The sequence below is a fragment of the Cynara cardunculus genome (assembly GCF_001531365.2).
Source record: "Cynara cardunculus var. scolymus isolate 2C chromosome LG 1, CcrdV1, whole genome shotgun sequence".
Classification (NCBI taxonomy): domain Eukaryota; kingdom Viridiplantae; phylum Streptophyta; class Magnoliopsida; order Asterales; family Asteraceae; genus Cynara; species Cynara cardunculus.
In genome coordinates, this window is record NC_037528.1 from 2080455 (window position 1) to 2100772 (window position 20318).

The 20318-nt window shown below is 34.4% G+C and overlaps 1 protein-coding gene across 8 annotated transcripts; it reads left to right on the forward strand.

Annotated features, from left to right (window-relative positions):
* Positions 1-1757: 1757 nt before the first annotated feature.
* LOC112507623 (E3 ubiquitin-protein ligase SHPRH) lies at positions 1758-19728 on the forward strand. Of its 8 annotated transcripts, none has more exons than XM_025112284.1 (21): positions 1758-1931; positions 2479-3421; positions 3534-3740; positions 5821-5882; positions 7586-8087; positions 8629-8829; positions 10279-10534; positions 11374-11614; positions 11704-11861; positions 11969-12520; positions 13132-13298; positions 14130-14153; positions 14214-14346; positions 14447-14647; positions 15329-15445; positions 15865-16107; positions 16300-16510; positions 17368-17573; positions 18253-18404; positions 18982-19240; positions 19351-19728. In XM_025112284.1, exons 2-21 carry the CDS (start codon positions 2619-2621, stop codon positions 19603-19605), a joined length of 4950 nt encoding a protein of 1649 aa, XP_024968052.1. In that variant the 5' UTR covers positions 1758-1931; positions 2479-2618; the 3' UTR covers positions 19606-19728. The 8 variants fall into 8 exon arrangements, with proteins under 8 accessions (XP_024968052.1, XP_024968060.1, XP_024968068.1 ...); XM_025112292.1 differs by having other exon boundaries at positions 7586-7930; positions 8018-8087; positions 14130-14346; XM_025112300.1 differs by having other exon boundaries at positions 2479-2597; positions 2707-3421; positions 14130-14346.
* The last annotated feature ends 590 nt before the right edge of the window (positions 19729-20318 follow it).

The following is a 20318-nucleotide window of genomic DNA, read 5'->3' on the forward strand; positions in this document are numbered from 1 at the left end:
ATCGTTAATAACGAAGTAATTTATTTTTGATTGTTAAATATATTTTATAAAGATAATAATTAAGTATTCTGTTATAACTCAAGAATTATCCTTGTTATATTTGAGAATTTTTACATTTAAAATGAAATGTTTATCCTTTATTTGATTATGTTTATCTGCGATTAGTTACAATAATTCAAACATTAAGCTTTAATAAATTGTACTTAAGTATAATTTACTTGTAATCTTGAATTTTAAGTAACGTGCACCAATAAACAGTACTTCATGTATAAAAATTGGTTTTTAAGAGTTCTTTATCTATATTGATATAATACGGTTTGTGGTTTTAATAAAACAATAATGTTTTGATTTTTGAATAAAATATAAATTATAAATATCATAAAATTTTAAAAAAAGTATGTAATATTAGTATCAAATTAACTATTTAAAACTTTTGGTTTTGTGTAATTTCTTTAATTTAATTTTTTTATTATAATTTAATTAACGAAGTAATTTAATTTAGGTTTGATAATATAATTTTTTATAAATAAAATAATTAAATATTCTGTTAGAACTCAATGATTATCCTAATTCTATTTTATATATTTTACATTTAAATATGATATGTTTATCCCGTATTTGATTATGTTTATATGTAGTTAGTTACACAAATTCAAACATGAGGCTTTAATAAGTTGTACTTATGCATAATTTATTTATAATTTTGAATTTTAAGTAATATGCATCAATAAACAGTACTTTATGCGTAAAAAAAATATTTTTAAGAGTTTTTGCCAAATGCTTTATAATATAGTATAGATATAGATATAGATATTGTAAATGTTGTACAATACAATAAAAATATTATATAACTATACTTGCTGAATGTATTATTAGTCATTTAAAATTTCAAAATTAAAGAGAATATAATACTAATTTTTGATATAATCTGTTTACTTAAAAAATTATTTATATTTAAGATAATTTATATTTTTTTAAATTGATATAAACACGTAAGTTTTCAGAATTATACCGGTTCATATAGAAAAGATAATACGAGTTTTTAAAATCCATTGAAAGTTTTTGTAAAAAAGTGAAATATTTTATATGAATGATTGATTTGTAAATTATGTATATATTGATTTGATAGGAACCAGAAGAGTCATCGTATAATGTATCAAGACACATCTCAATTCAATGTTTTGTTTTATTCTTTATCTATATCGATATAATACGGTTTTTTATGTGGTTTTAAGAAAACGATAATGTTTTTATTTTTGAATAAAATATAAAATCTAAAATATTATAAAATTTTAAAAGAGTATATGAATATTAGTATCAAATTAATTGTTTAAAAGTTTTTGTTTTGTGCAATTTATGCAATTCAAATTTTTTATTATAATTTAATCTAGATTTAATAATATAATTTTTTATCAAGATAATAATTAAATACTTTGTTAGAACTCAATGATTATCTTAATTTTATTTTAGATATTTTATATTTAAAATGAGATGTATACACTATATTAGATTATGTTTATTTGTAGTTAATTACACGAATTCAAATATAAAACTTTAATAAATTATATTTATACATGATTTACTTGTAATCTTTAATTTTAAATAACATGTATCAATAAACAATATTTTACATATAAAAAATAATTTTTAAAATTTTTTATCATATATTTTATATAACTTTGGAACTTAAACCAAGGTCGTTTGATTTGAGGGTTTGTTCAACTTCAAAAAAACATAATCTTGAATAGAAATCATATTCGGTAACCCGGTATCTGGTACTCAACCGTCTTGGTTCGCAGTGGCTCTCCGTCACGGTTCCACCGCCCCCGTAAGGCTATCCAATCGGCGGACCAAATTCTTCAACCTTATCAGAAGTACCCCCTCAATCTTCTGCCTAGTCTCCGGGTCCGGATGCAACATATACAACCAACGTATACATCTCTCTTTTTTCTCATAGAAGTTATGTACGAGTTGAGTCGGTAGAAATTGATCACGAAGCTGCTTAAAATTTCCATGGTTTTGATGTCAAACGTGTTGGTGTTCATCTTTAGAATTCGTTAGTTTTGCAACGGAGAACAAAATATAATTACATTGAAGTTCATGATTTGTACCAATTTTATGTAAATTCTGCATTTGAAAAGTACTGTTTTTGGTTTTGACATAAAAATTTCAAGTGTGGTTCTTTCTTTCTGTATGAGCTCAATCGAGATGTAATACAGAGCTCCGAATGTTGGCTTAAATCAAAATTTAGCTAGTTTTAATTTTCTCTTTTTTTGAATAACGAGGATCTAATCAGAGAAATTGTAATTCTATACGTTATATACTCACCGGTAGGCGCTTTTAAATGCAAATGACTAGAGTGGATTAATTAATGAAAGATCTGAATTTGAATGTTTGAACTTGGACTAGCTCGCTTGTTCTTTTGCTTTTCCCTAATTGGGATATCAGGCTTACTTTGTTGTAATATATTTACTACAGATTTGAAGTTGGTAGCTGAACACTAGAGAAAACTTCTATACCAGGTTCAGCTAAAGTATACCTGGAGCTTCGATTTTTTCCTTGAGAAGTTCAAGATTTTTCTCACTGATGCCACTTTGGTAAGTAATGCGTCCACTGTGATGGGTAGAAAAAAGCAGATCCGGCCTCGTAGGGCAGGAGGCAATGTTGACAGTGGTGGTGTTTCTAAAGAGGGTTTGTGTGATTCAGACGCAGCTCAAACTGTTGAAAATGAGTTTTCTGGTCACGACCATCCTTTTTATGTTGAAGTTGATAGGCATAACTGGGTTTCAGAAGAGCATTATGACATTTCGGAAGTGCTTCTGATGAATTTGAATGTAAACGGAGAGTTTCAGGATACAAAACATAAGGATCAACATTGCTGCAATGATGAGAAATATGGCTTAAGGTTTCGATTGAGCAATGTAAATGAGTTTCTTGCTCGAATGAAACTAGGTCATTGGCCTGTCCTATCCGCTACTGATATTTATCTGGAATTTGTTGAGAAGAGAGAATCAATGGACATAGAACCACAGGTGATGGTAACTGGGAATTTTGATGGCCCAAGTGAAGGTGTTTCAGGGCTTGTTCACTTGGTTAATATGAAGTTTTTGACTTTGAGGCCTATTATGGGGTTGAATTTTTCAGGGGACTTGTCATCTATTAGATTAAGAGTAGAGATACAGAAGTGCGCCTTTGAGGCATGTGAGTCACTTTTTGAGAATACAAGGCAGCTATGGAAAAAGAGTATGATGAATGTCATGACTTGGCTACGTCCAGAAGTGATGACCTCAGAGGTTAGATATGGATATAAGGTACCTGAAGACATGGAGATTGGACTAGAACCAAATGAAGAATCTCTTGTTAGTAGGAAACGAGCTAGACTTGATGCTTTTGGTTTTTATGAAGCAATAAAACCCTCAAAGTGAGTGTGGACAGTGTAGATACTAGACAATTATGGTTAATATGCTTATTTCATCTGACAATTTTTTTTGGCTATGTTATAACATTCGTGTGGCTTGTCTTTATGGTTGCAGGGATAACCCCGTGCTAATAGATGACATGCCTGACTTGCTTCCTGAGCTTAGACCATATCAGCGCCGGGCAGCTTTCTGGATGGTTCAACGAGAGAAAGGAGCTTTCGGACGCCTGAGAGGAAGTGAATCAAGCCAATCTGTTTCACCTCTATGCATGCCAGTGGATTTAGTTGATTCCTGCTCTAAAATATATTACAATTCATTTAGGTACAGACTCCAATGTTCCTGAATACTTGTTAGTTTTATGTTGAATCTTTATCAACCATCAGTTTTCTTTCAATATCACCTGGGTTTATATTACCAAATTAGCCTCTGTAGTGTTTGAATTTATTTTGCATTTTGTATACCCTCCTGCCTTCATGTGATGAACCATAGGCTCACAGACCATCTTCCTTATCAGTTATCACATACCATCTTCCTTATCAGTTATCACATACCATCTTCCTTATCAGTTATCACATACCATCTTTTCTTTATCAAAGGTGACTACAAGTGTGGTTTGACCATCATGCTTTCGTTGCTGTCATTGTTTTCTAACTTGGTCCTTATAACGGTGCTAATTTATTCCAAATTTCTCCTTCCAATGTGTGGATGTGCGTCTTCTTTGTTATGCATGAATGAACTCAAAGGTGGAATGCTTTCCTCTTGCTTTACGACTTTAATTGGATCTGTCAGAAAGTATAACAAATTGATTTCCATAAGATATGAACAGGAGATCGGTCATATATGCAAAATGTAGGACTAGCCAGGTATTGCCAAAAGTAGCAACTGGGACAAACAATTAAGTTGATGATCTTTCTTTAAGCTGGTAATGTACCAATATATACTTCTCATCAGGAAAGGGTAAAGGAGAACCCAGGACAGTATTTTCAGAAACCTTAGCAAGTTCTCCTATCAACAGTTACTGCCCAGGATTTATCTCCAGCAGTTGTCACACAATTTCTCTTTTCAACAGTGATTCTGAAACCTTACAGGTTCTTCTGTCTCATTCTTTGCATTGTTACTGAAGCTCAGAAGATGTTCATTAATCAAATTCAAACATAACTTGAAACATCCTTTGTTTTATTTAAGAAGGATCTAGAGGCGATCATTTGCAGGCTTGGGATGGGCACGGCCGGGCCTAACCTTTTTTGTCCAACGGGCTTAATATAGCAAACTCAAGCCAGTTTTTGCGGGCATGATAACTTGCCTTTACCCGCCCTATAAACGGGTTGGGCTTGCCCACGAGTTAACGGGTCTAAAAAATCTTTTGCATTAAAAACCCAAAACCTATATACATTCAAAATACAAAAAAATTCCAACTTAAAATACCACGTAAAAAGGTAACAATGTACATAGCTTGAGAAAAAATGAATGTCCAGAAAATGAAGCTCATGAGCAGCTGTGTTATTTGATGCAAGGAGCAGTTTACATAGTATGACAAGCAGGTTATTAGAAAAGTAGTTGTAATCCAATGTTTAACAGCAGAAGACATCATTCTTATATTTCAAAGGTCTTACTATATTTCAGTTTTCTCTCTTATAACAACCACACAACTGAAATTGTAACATGAAAGAATGAAAAGGAAAAAAAAAACACGATGAGAAGAGGACCAAGTCCTACCAAAAATCAAATAAAAGATGCTGATGGTATGGTCAATTGATCATTCTATCTATGTCAAGTCATGTATCACTGATATGCAAGCATACATGTCATTCTGAGATCTGCAACACCTACAATAAGGTGATATGAAGGAATAAACTCCAAGGAGCAAAAAAAAAGAGGAAAGGAGGGAAAAGCATGCTTCCGCTAGGAGGAATGGACAAATGACCATCCCACTTGGTAGATGATGGAGAAACAACCATTTCAATTGTTCTTGACCAAGAAATTTCTGGGTTCTGCATTCATCCAGAATTTCATTTTTTTCCTAATCTTCTGCTTAACAATAGAAGAACTATCATTTTAAAGTAGATGTTTCCTGAGTTATCACTGTGCTGTATGATTGGTTCCAGAGATTTCACATGGTGGATTTCTTCTGTGCTTTTTGGTATATTCTGTAATCTTGACTTGTTCTTTCGTTAGAGAAACGGGACACACAGTTTCCATAATATACAGAACAATAGGATTAGAGTATAAAGATTTAAGTCAGGCTAATAGCTTTTAACTTGTATCTTATCAGCTTATTGGTTTTCTCTCACTCAGGAGTTAATCTGCTTTATCTTCAATGTAAATACTCTCACCCCCTTACCAGCACAAGAAGTTTTATCTATGAAATATGTCTTCATCATTTTCTGTTTTTGTTTCCCAGCGGAAGTGTTTCATTGAATCACGAGAATTGTTCATCTTACGTTGTTGGTGGTATTCTTGCAGGTTAGTCCTTCTACTTTATGTCAGCGACTTGCATGTGTGTATTCTTAAGAAAAAAAGTACCCCTTCCTTTATTTACAACTTAGCAAAGGTTCAAGCAGGTCATATTTCTGCATTGTTAGCAATTCCCAACTCCAATTTGTTGCAAAGGTTTTGCTTATTCTCTGTTAGATTTTTTTCTCTTTTGATAGTCAACCTATCTAAAGGAAATGTTTACGGAGAGAAAAGATGGGAATGTCAGGCCAAGTCTGCTGACGACCTCTACTTGCTAAGCCAGTGAGCTTTAGCAGTTTCTACGGAGAAGATAGTTTAAGCATGCAAGAGATTCCATGTTGTCATTGTTTTTCGTTTTTATTTATTTGTTTTCGTACATGGGATGCAAGCCCTTTGATTATCGGTGAAAGCATAGAAGAGGAGCAACTATTAACATTAGAAATCATGACTAGAAGGTCATGGGTGTGAGTCATGGAAACCTCTTTCCAAGATCCAAAGTAAGGTGGATCAGGAGTTACCATTCAACCTTTGGACATGTTTATGTTTTATGTGACACATACTTGGGACCTCGGACGGCAAACTGTGCGACTTTCATAAATCAGCTATTTTTGTATCATGCATTTTAATGTTAATGGTCTTCCTTACATGTGTTCTTATACTATTTAGAAGTGAGGAAACTGTTTCTTTGAAATTCTTGGACTGGTAGACATGAAACGTAGTCTTATAGTTTGTGCTCAATTGGTTTGACCTTTTTTCCGTGGAGGGTATGTACCTTCTCTCCATCACTAACCCTAGGATTTTTATTCAATTATCAGATGCTCGTCAAGTTCTAAAACAAGCATGCTACTATGCTTGTCTAAAGCATGAATGTTCATGGACATGCATACCTATTCACTGTTAGAAACTCAAGCATTAGCTGATTGGGGTAGCTCGTTTATGTTTTTTTTGGAGCCGTGAGTTCGTTCATTTGAATTTGTACAACGTGAAGGACAAATTTGAAATTCATAACAAAGCAAATTTATAACTCATATTCTAATTTATTTGATATGATCTATAATACTCAGCTTGACATTCAAGGATTTGTACTTGGGTTTGAACTGTTGTTGTGTTTGCCAGTTTTACATTATTGGCTTGATCGTTGGGGAAAAGTGGCAACTGTGATTGAGTTTTTTCAATTGAACATGTACTCTAGACATCGACTTTTTCTTTCTAACCCACCTTTTTTCTTTTGTTGTCAATACTTCCTCATTCGAACATTATCTATGTCTTATCAAAGGCATCCCATAATATAGTGAGCCTACATTACATGTAGAGAATTGCTGAAAAGAAGTTTGGTAAGCTTTTGGTATCGTTTCATGGCTTGGAACGATAGAAGTATGGAATTTGGATTCCTGTGGTTATCCTTTGTCCAGTAGGCAAAATGCATTATAGTGGCCCTGTGAATCTTGCATGGTGTGGGTGGGATTTTTGAGCCATCATCTTGGAATAATACCTATTTTTATTTTCGTTTCTTTTATGTTTTGCTTTATTCTTTTTTTGTTGTTGGGGGGGGGGGGAGTGTGGTTGGTTGGGTAACAGCTCAGAGGTGTACGAGCACCATGTGTATTTCGCCAAGCATTCGGGTGAACCTAAACATGATTAAGGTTTTTAATTCTAATATTTCAAGTTTTCTTGATGCTGCTTTCATTGCTCTGTGTTTATGATAACCACAGATGAGATGGGTTTGGGAAAAACCATTGAGCTACTTGCTTGTATATTTGCACATAGAAAATTGGACGCTGAAGCTGATGATATACAGGATGAGACGATGCAAGTTGCTGGAGAGCAGAAATTGAATGTAAGAAGAATGAAAAGAGATCGTGTTGAGTGTGTATGTGGGGCTGTGAGTGAAGGCTCCAAGTACAAAGGTTTGTGGGTACAATGTGATGTCTGTGATGCTTGGCAACATGCAGATTGTGTAGGCTATCCAGATACTGGAACAAATTCAAGACCAAAAAAAGATTATAAGTTACAAGGGGATAGAAAGAGTCTGACTGGTGATTCACGAAAACGCAAAAGTAATAGGGGCTCCAAAATCGTTGTCTGTGATGAGGATTATATTTGCTCACTTTGCTCAGAACTAATTCAAGCAACTAATTCCCCAGTTGCTACTGGTGCAACTCTTATAGTATGCCCCGCGCCTATATTGCCTCAGTGGCATGCTGAAATAATTCGGTAAACTCTCTTTTGCATTGTCTTTCTCCTTGCATCTCTTTACAGCATATGAAGCTAAATCTCCATGTATTGATGGTAAAAAAACTTACAGGTTAGACCTTGATGCAATAAGTTAGAACATTTGGAATTCAAATATTGAATTTCTAGTGTCTATGGTTCTCTATAAGCCTGATGAGGGCAGTAAGATTATGCTGCAAATGCAAGCATGGTAGAAAAGTGTTTATAAGTTTCAAAATGCAGAAGTAGTTGAGTTCTTTATTTGCAAGATCATAAGGAGGTCCTCTACTATGTTGAAGCATTAAAAAATCTAGCTGGTATTGTGCAGCAAGCAGAAAACTTGTTATTCTTGTATAAAATTTTTGTTGAGTCCGATTATTTGGAAGGAAACATTCTTTTCTTGTTCCCTATTGGTTATCTTTTCTTTGTTTTTTGGTAGCGTACTCTTAGCTCTATAACCGTTTGATTAGCTTTATTGGATGCCTGGTCATGTAAATCTAACTTATTATGTTCCTCGTTTCTTCTCTATTAATTTCTTTTGCAGTCACACAAGTCCAGGTTCACTAGAAGTTCTTGTTTATGAAGGCGTTAAAACTACTTCACCTTCTATTACATCTGTTACAAAACTTGGTGAACTGCTTAGTGCTGACATTGTCTTAACAACATATGATGTGCTTAAAGAAGACTTGTCTCATGACTCCGATAGGCATGAAGGGGATCGCCGTCTTATGAGATATCAGAAGAGGTATTCTTATAACTCTTCTGTTACTTTTTCACTTATCCAGGTAGACCTAATTTTTGTTCATGTGATTCATTTTTCTGTCCTGGAGGGGATAATGACCCATAACTTAGACATACGAAGAAACTACAGAATCAGTGAAAAACGATGAGCAAAAGATTGTGAAACCACTGCGTGAGATCTCAGGACTGGGATAAACAGTAAACCGGAAAACTTATTTTTTATTTTGTGGTTTAAGGTTTACTAGTTGTGTACCCGCGCAATGCGGCGGGAGCCATGAATTTTAACGATTTTGAAGTTCCACTGGTTTTATAAGATAAGATTTAACGATGATATAGGTTACACTTGGTTTTTACATATTAATACAATTTGAATAAATAAGAGTTATGGTTCCAATTACAGACTATCGATGAAAAAAATTGTATGACAGTTTAAAATCCAATATATTTAAAATCCAACATATTTAAACGACTCCACAAATGTATTCGATTTACACCAAGAGCAAAGAACCAAGAAACTTGAGTTTTAAGATGAACACTCAAAACCAATAAAAAAAACTACAAATTTGACAGATCATAAGCCATGAAAAGACAAAAAAAGATGGGTTTTAGAATGAAATTTCAACTGCTTACCCTCTTTCTTATCCAGAAACTCAGATTAAGGTTGAATTATTACATGTATATATATATTTAAAAAAAACCTAAGAACATATTAATTCAAAACATATTATACAGTGCAATTTGGACAGCCTAACCCCAAAATATATAGTATATATATAAATAAATAACTATAAAAGTATAAATCGTAAATATTAAAAATATTTTTTCACAGTATATATAATATATAATAATATAATTAAGTCAAAAACTATTCAATATTGGACTCATTTCGAAGGTATTAACGAGACGATTATAATGGTGTAACTTGTTWAAATAAAAATGTATTTTTTAAACATGTTTTAATTGTATACGATTATGTATGTTAATTTGATAAAAGTTTAAAATGAAACATTTAAAAGTAAAGGACKTAAAGTTAATTAATTAATTAATTATAGGGGTATAAAATGTAAATTTAAAATTATAATTTTAAATAAGAGGGTGAGTGTATGTGAGGGGGTGAGTGTATGTGAGGAGATGAGGGGGTGAAAAAGTGAGTATAAAGGGTATTTTGGTCATTTAGTATTTTAAGACTTTAAGACTTTTGCTAAATTTGCTTAATAAGATAGTATAGATGATACACTTAGAAGTCAGAAGTCATCATGACCAATGATTGTAGCCTCAGTATTTCTGCATCTTAAATTGTCTGTGATTGATGGTCTTAAGCCTTTTTGTTAGCCACATTGATTACATAATGTTCTTTCCCATCCCATGTTTTGTCGATCGTCATACCGGACAAGGTATAGCTGTCATGATTTGTGGAAGAATGTTTTGATTGGTAGCTAGCCTTTGCTTGCAGGTACCCTGTCATTCCAACTCTTCTCACTCGAATATTCTGGTGGAGGCTTTGTTTGGATGAGGCCCAAATGGTGGAGAGTAATGCTGCTGCTGCAACAGAAATGGCTATGCGGCTACCTGCTATGCATCGTTGGTGTATTACAGGAACTCCAATACAGCGAAAGCTAGATGACTTATATGGGCTCTTAAGATTTCTCAAAGCAAGTCCATATGACGTTCTTAGGTGGTGGGTTGATGTTATTAGGGATCCTTACGAGGTAATAACTAACTTATGGGACGTGCAATGAGGTCATTTAGAGCTTTTAGTTATTTATTATGTTATCTTAATCACATACTTAAAGGTATGCAATCGTATTAAACATGCTATGAGTTCATTTATCTCCGTGGGTCGTACTTTATTTATTTATTATATTTGAGGGTGTAAGCTATTAGCAAGCACAGAGAAGTTGTCATTAGCAATCGCTCAAATTGTAGTATGTGAGAAAATGTGCTTCAAGGTTTGCACTCTGGGTGCTTGCTGCACAAATAATGTGCAGTGACTGCTAACATTCTTCTTCTCTGTCTTTTGATAAGCAAGTCTTAGTGGATAGAATAGATATCGTTATCTGGAATCTGGTTGTGTTATATGTGTTTTTGTGTACCATAATATCCTGGATGAGTCTCGGAATCTTATGATTTGCCTTATGCATGAAGTCACTAAACCACATTATATCTATATTTCAGTTTTGAATGTTTTTTGGTTTTTATAAGAAAAAACTCTAGTGAATACCAGTAACAGTAGATTTAGAAATTAAGCCTCATTAGAGCAAATAAGATAAATCTGATTGACTAGCTAGATGCATCGCCTTATTCATTTTAATTGGCTTGCTTCTTCTGCTGTACTTTACACTTCCATGTGATTGCTTTTGAGATAAATTTTTAATGTCCCTCCTACAATGACTGACACGCAATATTGCATCTTTGCGTTGCTTGTTTCATTCCTTTCAAAAAGTATTTTAATGGTGATCCTAAGAATTTCTGTTAGAAGGTTGCATTCACATTTTATGTCATTTCAACTACTCATCTTAATTTCGAAATATTACTCATACCTTCACAGCGAGGAGATGCAGGGGCTGTAGAATATACTCATAATCTCTTCAAGCAAATAATGTGGCGATCCTCAAAATCACATGTTGCTGAAGAGTTGCTTCTGCCTCCACAAGAAGAATGCCTCTCTTGGCTATCCCTCACACCAATCGAAGAGCACTTCTACCAGAGGCAACATGAGACTTGTCTGACATATGCTAGAGAAGTTATTCAGAGTTTTCAAAGTAATATTTCTGAAGAACAAGCTGCAGGTTATTGACAAGTTCCCTGCAGTTTATACTTTGATGAAGGGTGGCTAATAATCAGCTATAAGTATATAAATAATACGTCTGTTTTACAGGCAATGTTTCATCGGATTCTGTCCTTACTCATGTGGAGGCTGCAAAGCTGTTGAACTCTCTCTTGAAGCTACGGCAAGCTTGTTGTCATCCCCAAGTAGGAAGTTCAGGCCTACGTTCTCTCCAGCAGTCTCCCATGACAATGGAGGAGATACTAATGGTTGGCTCTGTTATTCTTTTTGATTATTTTTCTAAAAGGATATGACTATTATTTGTACAAGTACATTATTTTGTTGTTTATCTTTTAAACAACTTCCTTTTACTTAGGTTCTTGTAGGTAAGACTAAGGTAGAAGGCGAGGAAGCCCTGAGGAAGCTAGTTGTTGCATTGAATGGACTTGCGGGGATAGCTATTATTAAACAAGATTTTCCTCAAGCTATATCATTATATAAAGAAGCACTTGAATTAGCAGAAGAGCATTCAGAAGATTTCAGAGTGGACCCTCTGTTAAACATTCACATACATTATAATCTTGCTGAGATACTCCCTTTGACCAGTGTTGAGTTAAGTAAACATAATCCTGGATGTTCTGGTCCTGGAAGATGTGAAGGTAACATATGCCTGACATGTGACGGCAAAGAATATGATCAACATGATATTAAGACAATAGACGTGAGCCAGGAAGATTTAGATTCTACTATTTCAACTGGGTCAGATGATGAGAATAATACTGTGGATGGGCAACATTCCATGTTTTCCAGATCTACCAGTTACCAATCATTGCAGAAGACATGCAATAGTTTAAAACAAAAGTTCTTGTCCGTGTTCAATTCAAGATTGTTTGTGGCTCAGCAGGAATTCAGGAAATCATATGAGCTGGTAACTTTCTCCAAGCTTTTTGCTTCACTTCAAAAAATATAAAAATATTCAAGTAGAATTTCTGAATTATATGACAAGCCTGTTACTGAGGATTGCTTATGCACAAAATATTTCACCCTTGTTGACAACCTTTTCTTGATTAAAATGATTTACCCAGGTTCCAAAATTATGCAACAAGTTCCCTTGCCATGCCTCAAAAAATGCCAATATTTTGGTCTTGGCAAAATTTCAATCCAAAGTTACCATCCTATGCCTTATTGACAATATTGATTTTGGTCCATAAGATTTGCATACTTGGGTATTTTATATATTTGCATAACAGGCCAATGCTTCAATTGAACTATGTGCTAATCAGACATTTGTTTTGGGATGGAGAGAGTATTACATTTCTGAAATTATATTGCATGTATGTCGTGTGCTATTTTCCCTGCAGAAACGTCTTCAGCATGTGATAGTTTTTACCCTCACTCTGGTCCTATAAACACAGAGCTAGATCAAAGTCAATATTATGCACCGGATTCTGATATTTTGTTTAGTAACAGCTAAATTTCATGAACTGAAATCATGGATTCATGAATCTGTCCTGTGTTGCTTCATAACTCTTTTTCAAGGTTAATAAGGCACTTCATGATAGAAGAACACATCATACTGCTTGGTGGGCTGAAGCCCTGCAATATATTGAGCAAAACAAGGATTCTTCAACAGATTTTATCAGAAAGATAGGGGATGCAGTCTCTGGGACTCTTAACACTTCAAGAACATCAAGACTTGCAGCCTGGTTTGTATTAATTTCAGTTTTTTATTGGGTTGTAATAGTTTCAGACTTTCAGTTCTTTTTGCGTATTTTTGGTGCACTAATGTTGCTTTGCTGGTTGTGATTGCATAACCTCTGGAATGTGCATTTATGATAGATACTCAAGTTAGACTTAAAGTTCATCATATAAATGTTACCTTTTACATCAACAAAGAGTTATTAGTTGCTGATGGAATATATACATTTAGATACATAAACTAATGTATTTGGTTGTCCTGAAAAAATATGGAGCTCATGTTTTTTTTTCTATTTCCTTATAATCCTTGTGATCTAAATGTTTATTTTCTTCGTTTAGTCTTGTTCATATGTTCTGTATCCATTTGGTTTCAAACAAGTTGTCTTCTCAGTTTCATACCATCAACCATGTTTCCATGGATTCCATCTATTGATTCGGTTGATGAATGTGTCATAGCTGCGTTCTCTTTTTGGTCATTTTAATTGAATTGAAAGATTCATAAGCATCAAGTTTCCCTGTCCATTTTTTTGTGGTCTAACTTTTTTCAAGTGGAGAAAAGAAAGATATCATTATTACCATGAATTCTGAATGTTAGTTGTTCAATAAACCACAACTTAATGGATCTTATGCTGTCTAATTGATGATCTGCTACTTACCTGTTCATAACCAACTGTTTATTTATCCATGCCTACACTACGCTTATCAACTTCAATTTTGCATGGTTAGTGTTCTGTGTTTGGTAACGAAGGTGGGAGGAAATTTTTATTGGTGTAGCACGTACACTTTGAAATGGGACTTATTTTCATAAACATACTTCCTTTTTATTTTCTTTTTTTCAGCTTTAGGAGCATAACTGCTCTCAGGTATTATATCCAGACTGGTTTGGATTCATTGGAAGACTCTAGGAAAACTTTACTGGTTAGACTTCTGCAACTTGACCAGACCATGGAAAATCCACGACAAGAGGACGTAGAACGTGTGAGATACTGTCCAAACTGCCAAGTTAATGGAGACGGCCTCATCTGTGTACACTGTGAACTAGACGAATTATTTCAGGTTTCTAGTCGCATTAAAATCCGTTACCTGATTTGGAAGTGGTACATTTTGTTGAAGTAGGAAGCTGATATCTTTTGTAATCTCCTTGCTTATTGTGCAGGTTTATGAGGCCAGACTGTTTCGGCTTAACAAAGGACGTGATGGAGGGGTGATCAGATCTGCTGAGGAGGCTGTAGATTTACGGAAAAAAATGTCTGCGCTAAACCGTTTCTATTGGACTTTGTCACAACCTGACAAAGCTTCACCTCCTTCAAGTTATGAAGATGAAGGGAAAAAAAGAGATGTTGGGGAGAAGGTTTTGGTGAGTGTAGAACTCCTTTTAATCTCTTATTTGGTTATTTGTTTTGGATGCAAATTAAATCTCTTAATAACAAATGTGTTTTACCTTGATTAGGAGATTTCAGGAATCTGCAACTTATATCTTCTTGAGATTCTGTATATATTATTCAAATTTGATGAAGTTTTTTAAAAGATATGATAGTCATACCGTCTTAAAGAATTTTGATACAGCCTAGCGGTTCCGACCCATATTCCATTAGTAGGCTAGGGCAACAGCTTTATGTTTTTCTGTATATACGTAAGAGTATTACTTTCAGTTGTGATGCATTCACTGTTTGGAGCTACCTTTTCTGTTCTATTATCCTCAATAAGTTATATCTGCTTGAGCTATATCTTCACAATGCCTTGCGGAGAAGTTTCTTGCATCTTTTTCATGAACTCCAAGTTCCTTTCGCACCTTAGTTGGATGCATTTTCCTTCCAGAATTCATGCTACAGGTATTTTATGAGATAGCTCAGAGAAGTCCATTATTTGCTTCATAATGTTACATTATTCCTGTGTAGAGGCCAGTAATATGTAATAAATATCTACACGTCCAGTGATCATAAAATGAATTTAGTTTATCATATTACATATTATTTTCTGAAGTTGGATTGCAATCTGTGTCTAGATGTAAATATATTAATGATTAATGTATTAACAGGTTTCTAAATCTCCTTCAGAGCTGGAAGTTGTTCTTGGGATTATAAAGAGCTATTCGAAGGGTCTACTAGACAAAGAAGCTATGTCAGCTGCCAGAAACCATCTATTTATTCTTGAGGTATGGGATCCTTTATTTCTTAATAGCAAAAGGCTATATAGATACCCAAGATTTTGACCTTTTGTTATATGTAGTTTCCTACTTGGTTTTTCATCAGATTGCGGTGATGTCTATTTCCGTCTTTTTTACTTTTTTTGAGGCCTTGGGGGAAGACATGTTTGTGGAACAGAATTTGGGATCTTCAAATATATATTTGATTTAAATGCATGTGGTGCCCATAATAGATGTGTCGGTAACTTTTTTCCTTTACTTCACAATTCATATGCATTATGAATTGGCCTTGTTATCTTCTATCTATATGTTTCTTCTTTCTTGTGATTCTGTTCGCGGGTAACTGCTTCCCATATTTACATGCTACTTTTCTTAGGATACTGATTTTTTTGCTTTGCTCACCCTGGCCATCACTATAACTTTCCAAGGGAATGCGTAAGGAGTATGCCCATGCAAGGTCTTTGGCAATTGCTCAAGCTCAGGTTCTTAATGCTCATGATGAAATAAAGATGGCAACCTCACGATTGCGGCTGAGAGAGGATGAGGATGATAAATCTATCGACGCTTTAAGTCTTGAAGAGTTAGAAGCAGCAAGCGTCGAAAATTCTAGTGAAAAGTTTTTTGCCTTATCCTCATTATCACGTATAAAAGGGCAGCTTCGCTATTTGAAGGTATCAATAGCATAGTCATATCCTTATACCCAGTTTCATGTTTATTTCATCACTGCATCTATGAAAAACTGTGAAATATGCTAAGCTTTTACCATGCCTTGCAAGCACCTTCTGCTCTTTGGTACGTTATACCTCAGATAAGCACTGGTATATTCTCTGATGCACTCCATAATATCATGTTCTGTTCTCCAGGGTTTGGTACAGTCTAAACAAAATTTCCATTCAGAAGGCACATGTGATCCATCCCAGGATGAAGTTAGGACGCATTCTCATGCTAATTCGCTTAAAGAGGGAGAAAAGGAACAATTACTCCAATTAGACGAGGAAACATGTCCGGTTTGTCAAGAAAGGCTCAGCAATCAGAAGATGGTTTTTCAGTGTGGTCATGTTACGTGTTGTAAATGTAAGTTTCTTATTACTTCATCAGTCTTGCATTACGTGTTAGTAACACACTTCTATGTATCTGAATGACATATGCTTATATGCCTCTCCTATGTTCTTACATAATAAACTTGGGCATGAAAAATTGGACCTGTCTCATAGCTCAATATTGGTTTTTGATTGTGGATTATTATTTCTGCTCCAGTGATCGCATTGAACCTGTCATTGAAAAGTTCATAGCTCCCAAAAGCCAATTTTTACTTGTCCATGATGATAACAACATTTACTACTTCTAAAACAGTTTCCACTAGAAAGAAATCTCTCTTTTCCATTTGCTTTCCACGGCAAAAATTGGCATTACTTTGAAAAGGCGGAGGTTAACCTTACTCCTCTGCCTATCATGCTTGTTAATTACAATTGTATGCTCAATATCAAACATCATTAAAATTAAGGATATATTATAGTATTGGAAGTTTGTAGAAAAGATGCAAGTTGGTATCCTCTTTCTGAAGAGTATCCTCCAAAGTTGGTTCTTTTGATAGACTGCTGTCTGCTGGTGAATTCCTATTAATAGTTTGTGGTAAAGAATATATTCTTTTGTCTCTTAAAGTCTTTGTGTCCTTGTTTTATGTAATATAATTAGATTGTCCATAGATATCACTTGATAATTGTATGTGAGGGAATCAAGAATGGTGCGATTATTAGTAGGTACATCCAGGTTGATCATAAATGTCTTTCTTTTTTTGCATCACATATGTGGTTCGTGGCAAAAGGTTGTGTCTTCTTAAAATTCACTCTCTTTCAAGGGTGTTGTAAGGCAAAGCACTACCCCTTCAGGTTTAAAGTAATATGTATTTGCATGCAACTTGGTTCTTGCAGGCTTTCTTGCAATGACCGAGCGGAGGAATAATTACCATGGGAAGTCTCATGAGAAATGGGTGATGTGCCCAACATGCAGACAACACACAGAAGTTGGGAACATTGCTTATGTTGATGACAGGCAAAATAAAACACCTGATGCTTCTGTTCATACTTTTAGAAGCTCAGAAGCTTCTTTGACTGTCAATGGTTCATATAGCACAAAGGTATACATTTAATTAGATGCCTTGAGGTTACAGTGTTGTCTAGAATGTTGTGCATAATGAAGTTTATACATAGGTCTATGTGCACAATTATTATTGTTGTTACGTTGGCACCTATTTGAGTCTATGAACATGATTCTTTTCTTGCCTCTTCTTCTTTATTGGCCGACTTCTCCTTCTGCTTCTAAATTTCATCTCTTTCTCTTTTGCATTGCTAAACATCACAACCACTGTTTACAGTTTGCACATCCTTATGCATATATGATATGCAACCTGCCTCAAATGTGAAATATATATTTATGTGTGTTATAGCTTTTACCAATTCTTGTAATATAATGTCTAAGGACATGCACATGCATATGATCTGTTCCTGCTACTCCTTCAGTTCCACATTTCTTCGCCTCTTGGCCTTTGATGTCAAAACCTACTTTTCAACTTCAAAACTGCTATCAATTATTTTTTAAAATTTTAAATAAAAACGGATAAGCTTCAAAAAGTACTACAAGTAGAAAAACTTTGTGAGAAAGAATGCAAAAGGACCGCATCCAAATGTCAATTGTGACTGCTGAAGTGGATGGTTGGGATATAATTTTTCAGAACAGAGGATGCCAACTGTGATGTGAGTTAGATGGACCTTTTCTTTGAGGATTTATTTATTAGATAAATCTTTGCTATTCTGTAGATTGCTGCAGTTACAAGGAGAATACTGTGTATTGGTTCTACAAATCCAGAAGCCAAAATTCTTGTTTTCTCTAGTTGGAATGATGTTCTTGATGTGCTGGAACATGCTTTTACTGCAAATGGTATTAGTTTTATCAGAATGAAAGGAGGGAGGTATGGATTCTTCGAACCATTACTCATATCTCCATGTTAATGTTGCCTTCTCTTATGATGCTTTTAGATTTAAAAAAATATTTGTCATATTGTACAGGATAATTCAGTAGCAATACGTGGTAGTTTGCACCATTGTCATTTATGAAAGTTCACACTCTATGCAATTAATGGACATTGATAACAGAACATCTGCCTGTTTGTAGCATCACATTCTAATTGTGGATTGATATGTGCAAGTTGATTTTAGTTAGGAAAATGTGATTGTGAGAGGCAAGGGGACTCTACACTGGTATTGGGATTGCAAACAGAACTTGAACCCACTTGTGATGGAAAACTTGAACAATTGAGCTTGCAGCAAAAGTTTAGCAAACACCTCACCTTTAACTTCTGTGATTGAACTTTGACATTGCAAAAAGAAAACAAAAATGAAAACAAAGAAATTACAATTTGAACCTTGAAATAGATGTTCATGTTAATTTGAACTTCTGAATCACTGATGTAGAAGTTCCATAACTAAACATCATACTTCTGACAGCTGGAAATATTGCTAATTTTGTCTTTGGAAATAACTTTTTAGGAAATCTCATGTTGCCATCAGTCAGTTTAAAGGAGAGAAAGTTGGTGTAAAAACGAGCAAGAAAAATCGGCAGGCAAAACCAGATTCTATTCAGGTGATGCTGCTCTTGATTCAGCATGGGGCCAATGGGCTTAATCTTTTGGAAGCACAGCATGTTATTCTTGTGGAGCCACTACTTAACCCTGCAGCAGAAGCACAAGCAATCAGCAGGGTGCATCGCATTGGACAGACCAAGAAGACACTCGTTCATCGTTTCATAGTATGCTCCCTTTAACCAAAACTATTAGTTTTCTTTCTTTTAATCTTTATTTTACAAGCAGTCTTTCACGAAAACCATTTTCTGATACATATATGTGCGTTGTGCAACAGGTGAAAGGGACAGTGGAAGAAAGCATATATAAACTGAATAAAAGCAGGGATAGGGATAGTGGTTCGTTTATAAGCGGAAACAAAAAGAACCAAGATCAGCCTGTTTTGACGCTCAAAGACGTCGAGTCTCTCTTCAAAGTTGCTCCATCCACAATAGAACAACAGCAGAAGCCAACTTCAAATTTAATGCATTTGCCGCCTGGTATTGCCGCCGGTTTAGCCGCTGAGAGGAGGCTGAGGGAGCAAACAAGGTGAATTGGTGTGCAGAGTCATGCATGAAACTATGGTTTGTATGGGGAGTCTTTGATTGCTATGTATCCTGTAAATTTAGATGCCTATTTTGTTACATACTAAAATATTATTACAAAGATTTTTATATATTTATTTGTCAATTATTATGTTTACATCTTTGCAAGGACCATGAGCTATGACCGATCGTGAAGTGAACGACTGTAACTCACTTTGGGTAGGTGTGGTTGCCATTTTTTAACGGGTTTCTGGATAAGTTGACGAGTTGGGTTCCTCTAGAGTCTAGATGCTTTAGAGATTTTAGTCGTTAGAAAAATGCAATTGGGACCCAGATCATTAGTTTTTCAAAATAGAAACAGAAATTTGTTAAAAAATAAACCATAAGGACGGAAAATGTAATTCTCTAGCGTATATAAAAATACGAAAAAGGATATGATTATAACATTATAAAAATGTTGGTAAAAAATAGGATTTATATATATAAGGGATTATTCAATGGATAATTAATTAACTTTTGGTAACCGTGAAATCTAATGTGAATAATTTGTTTGAGATATTTAAAGATATTTTTTTAAATAAGCTAAAAAGGTAATACAATAATTTTATTTTTGACAACTAATCAGAATATTTAATTAAATTTTGTAGAAGGAAATATTTAAGTAAAATTAGTTATCTAGTATATCAATTACCTAATATATATCGTATTTTAAAGACGTTCT

What these genes read in the sequence shown, in the direction of transcription:
- LOC112507623 (XM_025112275.1), top strand. Translation starts at nt 2,619, where the DNA reads ATGGGTAGAAAAAAGCAGATCCGGCCTCGTAGGGCAGGAGGCAATGTT. An exon ending in ACATCAAGACTTGCAGCCTG is followed by an intron (nt 13,299 to 14,129) that starts GTTTGTATTAAT and finishes TCTTTTTTTCAG; the next exon opens with CTTTAGGAGCATAACTGCTC. An exon ending in ATGGTTCATATAGCACAAAG is followed by an intron (nt 17,574 to 18,252) that starts GTATACATTTAA and finishes GCTATTCTGTAG; the next exon opens with ATTGCTGCAGTTACAAGGAG.